Here is a 15771-nt window from a genome sequence, read left to right on the forward strand (position 1 = left end):
TGCGACAAACCTCTCGCGTTTGAGTCCTCGTAGCCGATCCTCGTGCGATGGAAATCCTTCCTCCAGGTTCCGGAGCACCCCACTATTGCTGGAAATTCCTAACAAGATATTCTTTAGCCGTCCTGACTTGTCATACTCCCACACAGTGAAGCAGCACACGGGGGTAATGCACTCCCCTCGCCGCCATCTTTCCACTCCTTCTAGAATTACAAATATATCTCCTAGTTTCATCAGAATAGATATGGTATTCTGGTTCTGTTCGTTTTCATAAGTTGTAAGCTATCTAATTTCCAGATGATATGTACATATAGACTTCCGGAAACTGGGGAATAGAGAAAAGCACAAAGGAAAGAGATAAAAACCACTTATTATTATAATACTCTAAGGAAGTTGCTGTTTTATTTTGGTGTACTTGTTTCCAATAAGTTTTTTTTTAGTGGGGGGAGTACTGGGGATTGAACCCAGGGGTGCTTAACCACTGAGCTACATCCCCATCCATATATATTTAGAGATAGGATCTTGCTGAGTTGCTTAGGGCCTTGCTATGATGGTGAGGCTGGCTTTGAACTCACAATCCTCCTGCTTCAGCCTCCCAAGCTATTGGGATTACAGGCATGTGTCACCTTACCTGATTCCAATATGCTTTTATAAAATAAAGCACACTTACTTTTAGAAAAATGTTGTCATAAAAATAGATTTTGCCTTCTGTTTTTACAATATAACAATATATGACAAACCCTGTTAACATTTTGGGAAGTACCGTACTCCAATTTCCTACTTGTGTTAGCATAATTTCTTCAAATTTCTGGATTTATGGTGGATTAACATGTTTTCATAAATTAGTCTTTTTTCAATTTATTTTGAAAATTGTCTGTTTATATTCTTTTGGCTTTTTTTTTTCTACTGTACAACTGTCAGTTTCTTTCTGATTTCTATGCATTTTATATATATAGGAACACACACACACACAAATACATGTACATACTAGAGATGCAGACACTGTCTTCCACATGTTATCACTATATTTTGCTCTTTTATTATTTGCCTTTTAATTTTGTGTTTGCTTTTGAAATATAAAATTTTATGTTTTTATATATTAAAATTTTCTTCTTTTTGTTTTCTTTCTTTCCTGTTACACTTAGAGATCAGCTTCTCACTAAGTCAGCTACATTTCATTTTCTCTTAGTTATGTTTTGGTTACAATTTTACATTTAACTCTTAGGCTAGAGTTTTAACTTGTTCAATCCCTGGTACCCCCCCCAAAAAAAATAATTAACCATTTATTACAGCACTATTTATTGAATAGTTCACATATACAATATTTATAAATGCCATGACTTTCATTTACTCTGTGTGTATTTGTTTATACTTCTGATCTTACGTTTTATCTCTCAATCACTGTTTCTCCTTTCTTAGTACTTACATTTTTAAAGATTTTTAAAGTTATCACAGCTTCAATCTCACTAATGATTTGGAAAATTTAAGGTAAAACAAAAAAAATATTATTTGTTGCCATCAGTTTTATAAAAGTTAACATTGGTAATATCCAGTTGTAATGACTGTGTGGCAGCATGGACATTCCCAACATTCTTGGTAGTAGTACAAATCAGAGGCAGATTAGCATTAACTGTAAAATAGTTTAATATAGCTACCTTTAGTCAACAATCCTTACTTCTAGGAATCTATCCTACATGACATTTATAGAAGTGTTCTTTATAGCACAATTTGACAGAAAAATTAAAAGGAACATATTATGTATGAACAAGAATGGTAGAATTATGATATAGTATGCCACAAGTAAAAGGAGACTTTCAGCTTCCAGCTATAATGAAATAGCTTGTATTGGGTTAATCCTCTTACTGAGAATTAATACAATGTCTGAATTTTAAAAATAAAGGTGAAGAAGGCTTCAGAGCATAATTATGAAAGCCAGGATTTGAGAAGCCAAAACTGTAGACCTCAAAGAAGTAAATTTACCATTCCCCGTGCAATTTCCCTTTTAGGCATATACTAATTCTTAAGCTTTGTTTAAGACTGAAATAAGGAGCCAAGAAAATATGCAGAGAGTTTATGGAAGGGAGGAAAATTGCAATTCATGACCGTCTTATGTGGAAGAGACTGGGATGAACACCTCTGGATTCTGGGTGAAAGCTTTGAGGAGAGGGCAGTATGCTGGGGTGAGGAAAAACCACAAATAGACCAATTCTTAGAAGGCCTTAAACACAAAGCCTTAAACAAAACCTTTTGAACCCCGGATTAGACTAAGGTAATCTGCTTGAGATGATCTGACTGCCAAAATAAAGTAAGTTGTCTGTGGAGAAAAATAATACCATCCAGAGCCCCTACAATTCTTTTTTTTTTAACTGAAAATTGAACCCAGGGCTTTGCAAATGCAAGGCAGATGCTTTGCCACTGAGCTACATCCCAGCCCCTACAATTCTTTTTACATTGTATTTAACATTGAAAAAGTATAAGAAGACATACCAGTAAACCAAGTGAATAAAAGTTAAAAAAAATACAGTCAAAACAGACACAGATTTCTATTCTATATAGTATTCAAAGGTCCAATTAGAGAAAGTAGGCAAGAAAAAGAAATAAATCACATCCAAATAATCAAGGAAGAATTAAAATTATCTCTATTCATCTGTGATCTTATATGAAGAAAACTTGAAAGTTTTCATGTACACAAAAATATTGATTGAACTAATAAACTTAGTAGTTATAAGACAAAAATCAACACACAAGTCATGTCTATACATTAACAATAAACAATTCAAATGGGAAATTAAGAAAACACTTCCATTTACAATAGTGTCAAAAAGAATAAAATATTTTAAATCAATCTTAACTAAAGAAGTAAAAGATCTGTACACTGAAAATGATAAGACCTTGATGAAAAAAATTAAAGAATATAAAAATAAATGGAAAGACATCTCATATTTATAGATTTGAACATGTAACATTGTTAAGATATCAGTACAACCCAAACTTATCAACAGATTGAATATAATACCTATTAAAAGGCCACAAGAAGAAGCTGAGTGTGATTGTACAAGCCTATAATCCCAGCAGCTTGGAAAGCTGAGGCAGGAGGATCCAAGTTCAAGGCCAGCCTCTGCAATTTAGTGAGGCCCTAAGCAACTTACTAAGACCCTATCTCAAATTTTAAAAAATGAAAAGGGCTGGAGATGTATCTCAGTGGTAAAGTACCTCTGGGTTCCATCCCCAGTACAAAAAAAAAAAAAAAAAAGCCAAAATAAAAGGGCCACAAGATTTTTTTTTTTTTTGCAAAAATAGAAAAATTCATTCTAAAATTCATGTGGATCAGCAGCTCAGGAGGCTGAGGCAGGAAGATTGTGAGTTCAAAGCCAGCCTCAGCAACTTAGTAAGGCCCTAAGCAACTCAGTGAGACCTTGTCTCTAATAAAATATTTTTAGAAAGGCTGGGGATGTGGCTCAGTGGTTAGGCGTCCCTGGGTTTAATCCAAGGTACCACCCAAAAAATTTCATATGGAAACTCAAGGGACCCCCAAAATGGCCAAGACCATTTTGAAAAAGAAGAAATTGAAGGACTTGGTGCTTCCTAACTTCAAAACATACTACCATGCTACAGCAATCAAAACAATGTAGTATTAGCATACAGATAGACATACAGAACAATGGAATAGAATAGAGAGCACATAAATAAACCTTTGCCTAAATGATCAGATTATTTTCAACAAGGGTGCCAAGATCACTTAATGGAGAAAGGACAGTCTTTTCAACAAATGGTTCTGGGAAAACTACATTCCACTTGAAAAGAATTAAGTTAGATCCTAACCTAACACCATGTACAATTAACTCAAAATGTATTAAAGACCAAATGTAAAACCCAAAACTATGATATTCTTAGAAGAAACAGGAGAAATGCTTCTTGACATTCAATTTAGCAGGAATTTCTTAGATTAATATGATACTGAAAGCACAGTCAACAAAAGAAGAATAGAGAAATTGAACTTCATCAAAATAAAACTTTTGTGCCTCAAAGGAAACCATCAACAAAGTAAAAAGGCAATCGACAAAATAAGAACAAATATTTATAAATCTCATATCTGATAAGGGAATTTATCCAAAAATGTTAAGAAAGTTAAGAAGAACTACAGTTCAACAATAACAGCCGGATTTTTAAAAATCAACAAAGAACTTGAATAGACATTTCTTTAATAAAAAGACATAGAAATGGCCAATAAGGAAATAAAAAATGCTTAACAACACTAATCATTTGACAAATATAAATCAAAACCACAATGAGATACATACCCATTATGATGACTTGCTAAAAAAAACAATGAGTGTTGGTGTGGATTTAGAGAAATTAAAACCATTGTTTTACATTCCCATGTCCATCAGTAGATAGATAGATAAACAAAATGTGTTATATACATGGAATGAAATATTATTCAGCTTTAAGAAGGAAGGAAATTCTGGCATGTGCTATAACAGATGAACCTTGAGGACATTATGCTAAGTCAAATCAGGCAATTATAAACCTAGAATATTCAAATTCATAAACACATGGTAGAATGGTAGTTCTCAGAGCCTGGGAGGAAGAGGACATGAGAAGTTACTGTTTAATGGGTATAGAATTTTAGTTTGGGAAGATAAAAAGTTCTAGAGATGGAAGTTATTTAACAATTATGTTAATGTATTTAATGCCACTGAATTGTACATTTAAATATTAAAGTGGGCTGGGTGCAGTGGTGCATGCGTATAATCCCATCTGCATGGGAAATTGAGGCCAAAAAATGGTAAGTGTGAGGCCAATGTTAGCAATTTAGTAAGACCCTGTCTCAAAATAAAGATAAAAGAAGGCTGGAGATATAGCTCAGGGGTAGAGGATCCCCTGGTTTTGATCCCCAGTTCAACAAAAATTATTAAAATTATAAATTTTATGCTATGTATACTTTACTGTAATGAAAAAGAAAGGAGAAGTGGCTAAATCTAGTTGCAAAACCACGTTCAGGTAAATTGTGTGATTTACTAAGCAGGCCCTGGAATATGATCAAGACATTGACAGTTCTTTGGTACTGGTCTCCAAAGAATAAATGAACTCTAAAACTGTAGCATATTTTTGTAGTTCAGTACTTAGGATAAAGTAAGGGCAAATATCAAAGACTCAAAAAAAAAGTTCAAAAAATAAAAAAGTATTGGAAATTTTGTCAGTACTGACATGACAATATATTCACTATGTATTTTGTGGGAAAGAAATTTAAGAGTAATGTGTATAGTATTATCCTGTGTTATACAGGAAAATCTGCATGAAAAATTTAATAATTTCCTCTTTGTAAGAAGTATTGATTTAATGATAGCCTTTTGGAGGACTAAAGAAATTTGAGTATATTTAACATAAACATCAATTATTATAAGATTAATTTTGATCTCAGAATGCTAAATTGTAAAAGGAAGACATCTTCAACTCAAAGATGTGTGTGTTTAAACAGGCTTCCTGCTTTAATTTGTGCACTAAAATATCTTGACCATTTCTTAATTTTATGTCAGGATGCAACAGTAGAATGAAACTCAGCGGACGACCCTATAGACTCATGGGAGTACTCGGAACTTCAAAACTCTATGACATTCGGAAAACTATCTTTACTTTCACTCCCCAGGTGGGTGAAATAAGTGGGAACGTGCATTGAGATGAATAGAAATTAAGAAAAAAACAATGGATCTGGGGTTGTGGCTCAGTGGTAGAGTGCTGGCCCCACACCTGAGGCACTGGGTTCAATTCTCAGCACAACATGTAAATAAATAAATAAAATAAAGGTTCATCAACAACTAATAAAATGTTGAAAAAGAAAGAAACATTGCAGAAATAGTGTATTTACTGGAATTGGGATAAGTATCAAAGAGTTCCACAAGGCCTTGCACATATTAAATTGCTTGGTAAATATTTGTTGAGTTGAACTAAATCAAACTTGCACCACGGTTATGCCAAGTGATCCAAGTGATTGTGATTACCAAGAGTAGTCCTGGGTGTTGCAGGATTTTACAAGGGTTACTTAAAAAGTTCCCCTTATTTTTAAAAGTTAAAATAAGGTTGTATTTGTCCTTTATAAATAAAATACAATGTTTTTTATTCAGCTACTAAATTAATGTGTTTCCTTTATTTGGGGGAGGGGTCTTTTTATGGGCATGGAAATTTTAATCTTCTAAACAAAAATATCAATATTGTAAGTTGTGAGTATATATATATTGTTAGCATGATGTTTCTTAACTACATCACAATAGCAAGCCCTAGTTGTGTGTCTGGGGAGGGGAAAATTTTTCTGGAAAGTATAGACTTTCCATTTCTCATCTTGTGAAATAGTATAGCTGAGATGCATACAGACACAAAAGTAGAGGATCCTGCACTGTTTCTGAATTTGCAATTTGCTAGCCATATGACTTTGCTATTCCATATATTGTTTCTTGGCTTTATTTTGTATTTATTAAAGGAAGAAAAACACTTGTCAGGTGGTTATAGGTTTAAATAAAAATATATATTTGAAAAAACTTTCTAAACAGGAGCACTTTAAAAGTGTCAGAAACGTTGTATTTGATGATTGACCACCACATACTTTGTTTGGGACTTATTAGGCATTAAATTTGGGAATATCATTGCTTCAATGACATCTTATATAGCCTTCTGAATATGTATTTTTAAAATATTATTTCATAGTTATGAGACCAAATTGTTCTGAAGTATTATTTTTTTCCTCAGTTTATAGACCAGCAACAGTTCTACCTGGCTCTGGACAACAAGATGATAGTGGAAATGCTCAGGACAGATCTCTCCTACCTCTGTAGCCGCTGGAGGATGACAGGCCAGCCCACCATCACCTTCCCCATCTCACACACCATGCTTGGTAAGGGCTCTAAGAACCAAGGAATGAGTATACTTTTTAAAATGTCTGATATTTAGTCCTTCAATGTCCTAGATGTAATGGAGAGCTAGCTACTTCTTATGATTTTATTCTTTCAGCAGTTTTCATTAGCTCCTCTTTTGTTTTCTAAGAATTGGGGACATATGGGGTGAAAGAGTTTGATCAGGTCTCTGCTCCCTTTGAACTTATGTTTTAGAAAGCTAAGACACAATAAGTATAAAACAAATACACAGAATATTTAAAATGATTTGAGAGCCATGATTTTTAAAAATGTACCAGAGAAAACCTTGGTTGGGGACTACTTTAGATAATTTATTTCTAAGTCAATTTATAGAAACCATATTCATGCAATACTTTTTAAAATGTTTTGATTAGTGCATTATAGTTATATATAACATTGGGGTTCATTTTAACATAATCATACATGCATGGAATATAATTTGTTCCACTTTGGTCCACAATACTTTCTCTTTCCCTCATCTTCTCTCCCCCCCTCCCCGTTTCCTCTCCTCTATTCTATTGGTCTTCCTTCTATTTATTTATAGTGATTTTTAAATTAGGGCTTTATAGATACACATTCTTTTTAGAGACAGTAATATCAGTTGGGTGTGGTGGTACACACCTGTAATCCCAGTGTCTTAGGAAACTGAGGCAGGAGGATTTCAAGTTCAAAGACAGCCTTGGTGACCCTGCCTCAAAATTAAAATAAAAAGGGACCTGGGTGTAGCTCAGTGGCAGACAACCCCTAGGTTAAATTGCCAGTTCTACAGAAAAACAAATAACAAAACAGTAATACTACATTTTGCATCTATCTTATTCCAATGGAACAATATTTTAGAGAAAAATTCCCAGGCTTCTCCTTCCAAAGCCTGTCTGGTGGAAACAGTAAAATGTAGCAGAGAAAAAGTGAAAAGGCTTTTGGTGTATTTTTTTTCTTTTTTGGCTGGGCTTCCTGCCATTGCTTAGTTGAAACTGGGTGAAAGGCTTTATTGTTCTCTCAGTTCCTGGAAGACTAGAGCCAATACTGAAGCCACTGCTTTCTTTCTGTGCTTCTGTTGTTGCTTCCAAAGGTTTGTTTATACTGCCAAAGTACATAGAGTTCCTTTTCACTAAAGAAGAATATTGTACCATAAGTCATTTAAAATCCAGATAGACTGTTAGGAATTTTAGTCACATCTTAAAAGTGCTTCAGAATCATAGGAGTTGAGAAAGTAGGGTAGTCTTTCTTCTTTTTCTCTTTAGGGCAATTAACAAGTACCCATTTAATAACTACTTTGTTCCCAGAATTGTCTTTAGAAAGAAGAAAGTCTAATTGGAGGGGCAAAATTAATACATAAAATAACAGAAATCAATCAATAAGTTAGTATTTCACAGTGAAGGTTATCATATTATAAAAGAAAATTTCTCAACTGAGGTGAGACTTAAGCAGGTTTTTGGAATTGTTCATATAAATATAGGAGGAGGCATGAAGAAAGGGTACTTTGAGGGGGGAAATACCATGAGTGCAACCTGAAGGCAGGAATGAGCTTGACTTGTGAGGCCAATGAAGAGACTAACCTTAATAGAATGGATTTTGCATACTGGAGGATAATTATAAACAAAACTGGAGAAATAAAGTAGGATCAGATTATGTCAACCATCAAAAGGTTTTCAGTAGGGAGTGACATGATCAAAGTGATGTTTAGGAAATATTGGTTGTGACTGTACACATTGTAATGAGGAGAGACTGATCTCAAGGAAGATAATTTACATATGAGGTGAAGAAAAGACACACTGAATGGGTGGTATTAGAAATAGAGTGGAAATGAGTGGTGGTCTGTGCCTGTAGTCCCAGCTAATCAAGAGACTGAGTCAGAAAGTTCACTTAAGTATAGCAGTTTAAGGCCAGCCTGGACAACATTTGTTTCCAACAAACAGCTGGGTGTGGTGGCCTGTACCTGTAATCCCAGTGACTCAGGAGGCTGAGGCAGGAGGATTCCAAATTTGAGGCCAACCTTAGCAACTTAGCAAGTATTTGTCTCAAAATAAAAATAAAATAAATAAATAAATAAAAGTGTTGGGATTATCACTCAGTAGTAAAGTGCTCCTGGGTTCAGTCTCCAGTACCAAAAAAAAAAAAATAAAAGGCTTCTTGGAGGTGATAGGTGAGGCATAATAATGAAAAAAAGAATTATTGAGGAACAAACACTGCTATAGAGATGTGAAGTAAGATATATCAGTAAAGAGGTTGTGGCAAAAGAAGATAAAGACAGCATTTCAAATAGAGGCAAGAGACTATAAATAAATACATTTCAGATGATAATAAATTTAGGCTTACTACTTTACTTTTTGTGAAAAACAAATTCTAAATTAATAAAAAAGCTACACACACACAAAATAAACCTTTGAAGGGCTGGGACTGTGGCTCAGCGGTAGAGCACTAACCTAGCATGTGCAAGGCAAATATGGAAGCAAATATGGTAGAATATTTTTGCAATCTTAGACTGACGAAATCTGTCCTTTGAAATATACCAAAAAGAAAAAAATTGACAAATGTAAAAACACAAAATACATAAAAGCACCAAGGATGAGGTTGAAAGACAAATAATAAAGCTATATAAAGTATTTGCCATGTATCTATAGAGAAAATATTAATATTCAAAACATAAAAAGCTCTTGAAAGTCAATTGAAAAAAAGAAATGTAAACTACTTTAATGGAAAAATGATCCTTGATGGGCAATTCATGAAAGAAATGCAAATGGCCAGTAAATACATGAAAACATGCTCAATTTACTGGCAATAAAATTAAAACAGTGTCTTCTTATTTTATCTATCAGATAAACAAAGATTAAAAAGATTGCTAATGCCCATTCTTGTTAAAAGTATAGAAATGCAGTCACTTTCTATACTGTTGGCAGAAATATAATTGGCACAATGATTTTAGTGGTGATTTGCAGTCTCTATAATTATTTTAATATGTGCTCCCTTTGTCCTACAAGTTCTACTTGTAGAAATTTAACCTAAGGAAATAATAGAATAAATCCATAAAGATTAGGTACAATGATCTTCAGTACAGAGTTGATTATAACTTTAAATGTCTTCTATGGAGTCATTTTTAGCTATTGCAAAGGATGAATCAGAAAAAGTGGATCACAAATGATTATGTGCAGTATGATCACTTTCACACAAAATCAGATAATTATTAGCCTTCTAGATATTTTTATGCTTATGCACACACATATAAATCAAGGCTGAGGAAAGTTGTCCTTTGCAAGACACAAAAAGAAAAAAAAATGACAAACTTAAAACATGAAATTTTAAATCAATCTCATAAAAAGCACTAAGGATGTGTTGCTTAAGATATATGTATGAAATAATGTATATAAAACATTTATTATAGTGCTTGGCACATAACAGTCAACAAATAGTTACTGCTGCATAATTATGTCAGCATTCAGGAGTGATTAAACACTCTGCCATCAGATACTGTATTAAGTACTTAGGATAAATAAAATAATGCCTTTGAAGAACTCTTTCTATTAGTCATAATGCCTTACCATGTGCCCATTCAGCATGTTGCTTCTCAGGCAGGTGAATTATTGAAATATAAGGTGATTATTTGTACCATCACCACCAGAATGTTGGTTTTAAATATTTCCCCCTACTTTAAAGTTAAAGCCATAAATATTGTGCTAAAATTCTCTCCATTTCAAGATGAAGATGGAACGAGCTTGAATTCAAGTATCCTGGCAGCACTCCGAAAAATGCAGGATGGCTATTTTGGTGGGGCAAGGTAAGTGATCTATATATTCCTGTTAGTGAAATGAATTGAAACTTGTGAGTTGAGAAGAGTAATGGCAGACTTGTGTTGCCTCACTGTGTGTCTTCAACAACACAATCCCATCATACTCAGAGGAACTAGAATTTGATTGAATGAATCGAGGAATTCAATGTAATAGAAAAAGTTTAGATTTCCACACCCTGTTATTTTTCTAGATCTCAGGGGACCATAAAACATATTTTTTAGAAAAAGAAGTTTACTGAATTTACCCAATTCTGGCTGCTTTTTTTCTCCCAAATTTTTATTTTTGCAAAGTTTCCAGCTTACAGAAATTTGTAAGCATAGTATGAAACACCCATGTACCCTTTCTCAGTATTCACCTATTGTTGACGTTTGTTTCAATGTGTGTTTTCTCTCTCCCTTCTTCTCTCTCTTCCTTTGTTCCTCCCTGTCACTTCCCTCACTCACACATATGTGCATACATACACACACACACACACACACACATGTATGGGTGAGGGTATATATATATGTGTGTGTTTATATATATAAACACATATATACACATACTTTTTTGCTAAGAAGGTTAGCTATAGACATCATGACTCTTCAGCCTTTAATACTTCAGTTTCCATCATCTAAGAACAAAAATAGTATTATAAGTAACCACAATATAATCATCATATGTAGGGAATTTCATATTAATACACTACAATATTCCCCTCTTATCTCTCAGGGATACTATGCCTAGATAAACGTGGTGGATGCCTGAAACTACAGATAGCTGCGAATTAGGCACAGTAAGAGATGAATAACAATAACTAAAAGTAAAACAATTATATCAATATACTATGATAAAAGTTATAGAAAATTTATGAATTATTTGTTTTTATATTTTCTATTTAATATTTTTGGACAACCATAGACCTTGAGTAACTGAAACAATGGAATGCCAACCCACAGATAAGAAGGGAATACCATATCTAACATCTAATAACATCCTTGTTTAAAATTGCCCAATTGCCCCAGTAATGTTTTCCCATAGCTTTTTTCCCTATCCAGGATCCAACCAAAGGAGTACTTACTTCCAAAGAAGTAAACATTAGCATTAAATTATTATATCTCTTTGGTATCTTTTAATCTAGAACAGTTTTCCAGCATTTTGATAATCTTTCTTGATAATCTCATTAACTTTTGAAGAATGTGGGTCAGTTATTTTGCAGGATGTCTCTCAATTTGAATTTGTCAGGTTATATGTTTGGCAGGAGGCCTACCTGGGTGATGTTGAATCCTTGTTTTAATTTAGGATCTTCAAGATGGAAAGAATCCTTTAAATGATTAGGAGAGATACATGATGGGAATATAGATTTTATTACTTACTGGCCAAGGAAAGAGTGAATTGCATGCCCAGAAACCACACACAGAGGCCAGGAGCCCAAAGACAGAGACCCATGGGCCATCTCCTGTATTGGGATCCAAGGCATTATAAAAACAGGTTTCCAATAGGAAATTCTAAGGGGTAAAGTAATTTAAAGTAAGCAGATATGAATTCTAGGAGGTCATACTATGGCTCAGAAGAGATCACTAAGCATATCTACACTGTCTATGCAGGATGTGGGGATCATAAGGACCAGTCAAATAGATTGTATCTAGCTGTACTTAGGAATGTGATCACCAGAAGGAAGTTGTATAAGGCAGATATCTTGATCAATCCTAAGTAAATAGAGGAGGTGCAGAACTGGAAACTGTTAAGGATGACTGAGCTCTCCCTGTGTTATGAGAAAGTTATTAAACATATTCAAAATAGATGCTGAAGTCACCTAAAATAAGAAATCACTAGGGTCCTTCTCAGGACATTGTATCAGGAGGCACATGAGATTGGTTTCTTACCTTAGTGATGTTAACTTTGATCACTTGGTTAAAGTGGTATCTGCCAAGTTTCTCCATCTGTTTTCCCAACAGTCTTCAACCAAATAATTAGCTTCCGTTGATTCTTCCATGACTTAATTATTACTAATAGAGTTGTAAAAGGGCATTTCTGTGTTTCTGTCACTCTGTGTACATTCATTCATTGACATTGCTATGTATAAAAGGGAGCTTTGTCTTCCCCTATATTTTGTCATTTAGTATCAGCATAGATTCATAGGCTCTTATTTTATTTCAATATGTCATGATCTATTCCTGTCATCATTTATTTCAATGAACACATTATCCAAGGTCTGGGAATAAGCAGCTCCTTCAAGCTGGATTTTTTAGAAAATTATTACTACTCACTTTCCTTTTGAGTTTTGTAATTGGCTTTATAAGTAGGGGAAAATATGCCTTACAGGCTACTGTAATGTATAAAATTTTCAAATACCATCTTTTATGTTCCAAATGTTCAGCAGGGGCTAGTTTTTAAATGATGTGATGGGTTTGTTTTGATTTATATTCATTCTCTCCTGGCTTATCTAAGTAGCCAATGCAAATTGGACATCTGACATAGTTATCAAAATAACATATGGCAATGGAAGAGAACAAAATTGATGTGCTTGGAGATTGTGAACCCATAATTGTAGACTTTATTAAGAGAACCCTCTGACCATTTAAGCTGAGCATTATGCCTAGGAGTGCTGAGAAATTTCACGTTTACAAAATGTATACTAATGATGAATTTTAGTAATCCTCCAACAAATCATAATAAGTATTATTTTATCGCAAAGATTTTGTGGTGTTAAAAGGATTGCCCCTGATTTCCTGTTTTGTATCTACCCTCTAATTGTCAGGATTCAAACAGGTAAATTGTCAGAGTTTTTGACAACATCCTGCTGCTCGCACTTGAGCTTCATGGATCCTGGACCTGAGGGTAAGCTGTACAGTGAAGATTATGATGACGACACCTATGATGAGCTTGAATCTGGCAACTGGATGGATGGCTTTGATTCAATCAATAATGGTAAGGAGGCTTCATAAAGCACTGGCTAGCTGGATAAGAATATAAAATATTGTTCAGCATTGTCTTTAATAATTCACGCTGCCAGCAATCTCACAGTGTACCAACCTCACTCCTCTTTAATACACCTAGATTTCTACTTTTGTTTGGCTTCACTTTTCATCCCTTTACTTACCTTTGGTTTCTGGTCTAATATCCCTGCTGTGATTGTGGAGTTGGACTGTCCCTTACTAAGGTTAGGGAAGATTTCTCTTCTGGGGCATTTGAAGTGCCTGGTGATTTTGAAATGGGAAGAAGCAGTGGTGAGTAAGAGATATTTAATCAAGTGCACAGTTTAAAAATACATATACAGGGCTGGGGTTGTGGCTCAGTGGTAGAATGCTTGCCTAGCATGTGTAAGGCACTGGGTTCAATTCTCAGTACTGCATACAAATAAGTAAAATAAAGGTCCATTGACAACTAAAAAGTATTTTTAAAATACATATACAGGGCTGGGGTTGTGGCTTAGCAGTAGAGTGCTCACCTAGCACACGAGAGGCCCTGGGTTCAATCCTCAGCACCCATAAAAATAAATAAATAATGATATCATGTAAAAAAAATACATATACATTACTGCATTTTACTTTAAAATTATAAAATATAAAATTTAATTTAGAGTGCTTTTTATATAATATTTAAGGGCTATATCAGAATCTCTGGGGAGATATGTTAGTTCAAAAAAAAAGCCTGTTTAAAATGCCTGTTGCTTTCATATTACAAACTAGACAAATAATACACAGTAAAACAAAAATATAACTGGCTACTAGGATATAGTAAGAAAGCTTTGTGGGAGCTTAAATTAAAAATGACTGAGAAATCCTTACCTGTAGTGTAAAAACACTGACCTATGCCAGACAAGCTGTTATATTGTTTGAATCTTAAAGAAAGAAGGGCCCTTAAAAAGTAATTATTCTTCTAGCCATCTAAAACTTGGGTTGCTACTTTTATTGTTTGGGTATTTGACTGTTAGCCTGAATTTTTTTAAAAAAATTTCATATGTATGTTATAGTTGTATATTTTGATGGGATTTGTTGTTACATATGCATCCATGCACACAATATAATTTGGCCAATATCATTTCCCAGCATTCCACTCCTCCCTCCCCACCTCCCACCCTTTGGTCCCATTCCTTTACTGATCTCTCTTTGATTTTTAGCAGATCCAACCCACCTTTGTTTTCCTTTTTCCTCTTGAGCTTCTGCATATGAAAGAGAACACATGACCTTTAATGTCTGAGATTGACTTATTTCCATTAACAGTGGTCTGTAGTTCCATCCATTTTCCTGCAATTGACAATTTTATTTTTCTTTATGGCTGAATAAACTCCATTGTGTGTGTGTGTGTGTGTGTGTGTGTGTGTGTGTGTGTGTGTGTATCACATTTTCTTTATCCATTCATCCATTGTCAGACACCTAGGCTGGCTCCATAGTTTGGTTATTGTGAATCATGCTGCTATAAACAGTAGTATGAATGTATCACTGTAGTACAGTGACTTTAATTATTTTGAATAAATACTGAGGAGTGGTATAGCTGGGTCATATATGGTGGTTCCATGACTAGCCTTTTGAGGAACTGCCGTACTGATTTCCATAGTGGTTGTACTAATTTACAATCTCATCAACAGTGTAGGAATGTTCCTTTTTCTCCACATCCCCACCAGCATTTACTATTGTTTGTGTTCTTCAGGACTGCCACATTTTTATTTTTTATATTGAGATAAGATCTCATTAAGTTGCTCAGGATGGCACTGAATTTGCAGTCCTCCTGCCTCAGCCTCCCAAGTAGCTGGGATTACAGATGTGCTAAAATACATATTTTTTATGATTTGTATCACTACATTTGTTCTTACAGCATTCTGAGTCACTTTCCCACATTTGGGTGTGCTCATTAGTGGTCTCACAGTGGGTATGTTGATTGCTTAGGTAGAAAGATTCTCTTCATATTCTTGTAATTCTCAACTTAAGATCATCCAAAACTAGATAATGTGTGACTGACTTAGCTGACTTCTCTACTGATCCAGAGAGTGTACTTTTCAACTGTAAACAGTATGAATATTTATGTAAAGTTTAAAGTATTAAGCATCCACAGAGTATATGTATATTTTTATTTCAATTATCTGTATTTCATTATCTAAT

At 34.2% G+C, this 15771-nt stretch overlaps 1 protein-coding gene across 7 annotated transcripts in view; it reads left to right on the forward strand.

Moving 5' to 3' along the window:
• Window positions 1–15771, forward strand: part of Phka1 (phosphorylase kinase regulatory subunit alpha 1) — a 109263-nt gene that overhangs the window by 53991 nt on the left and 39501 nt on the right. For all 7 annotated transcript variants that reach the window (XR_007345016.1, XM_015501616.2, XM_015501618.2 and 4 more), the window contains 4 exons: window positions 5538–5647; window positions 6742–6886; window positions 10599–10677; window positions 13431–13600. Coding sequence is in view for 6 of the 7 variants with exons in the window: in XM_015501616.2 (XP_015357102.1) it covers window positions 5538–5647; window positions 6742–6886; window positions 10599–10677; window positions 13431–13600 (504 nt within the window). In the remaining variant the exon portion in view is untranslated. The remainder of the gene's footprint in view (window positions 1–5537; window positions 5648–6741; window positions 6887–10598; window positions 10678–13430; window positions 13601–15771) is intronic.

This window comes from Marmota marmota, unplaced genomic scaffold, assembly GCF_001458135.2.
Source record: "Marmota marmota marmota unplaced genomic scaffold, marMar, whole genome shotgun sequence".
Classification (NCBI taxonomy): Eukaryota; Metazoa; Chordata; class Mammalia; order Rodentia; family Sciuridae; genus Marmota; species Marmota marmota.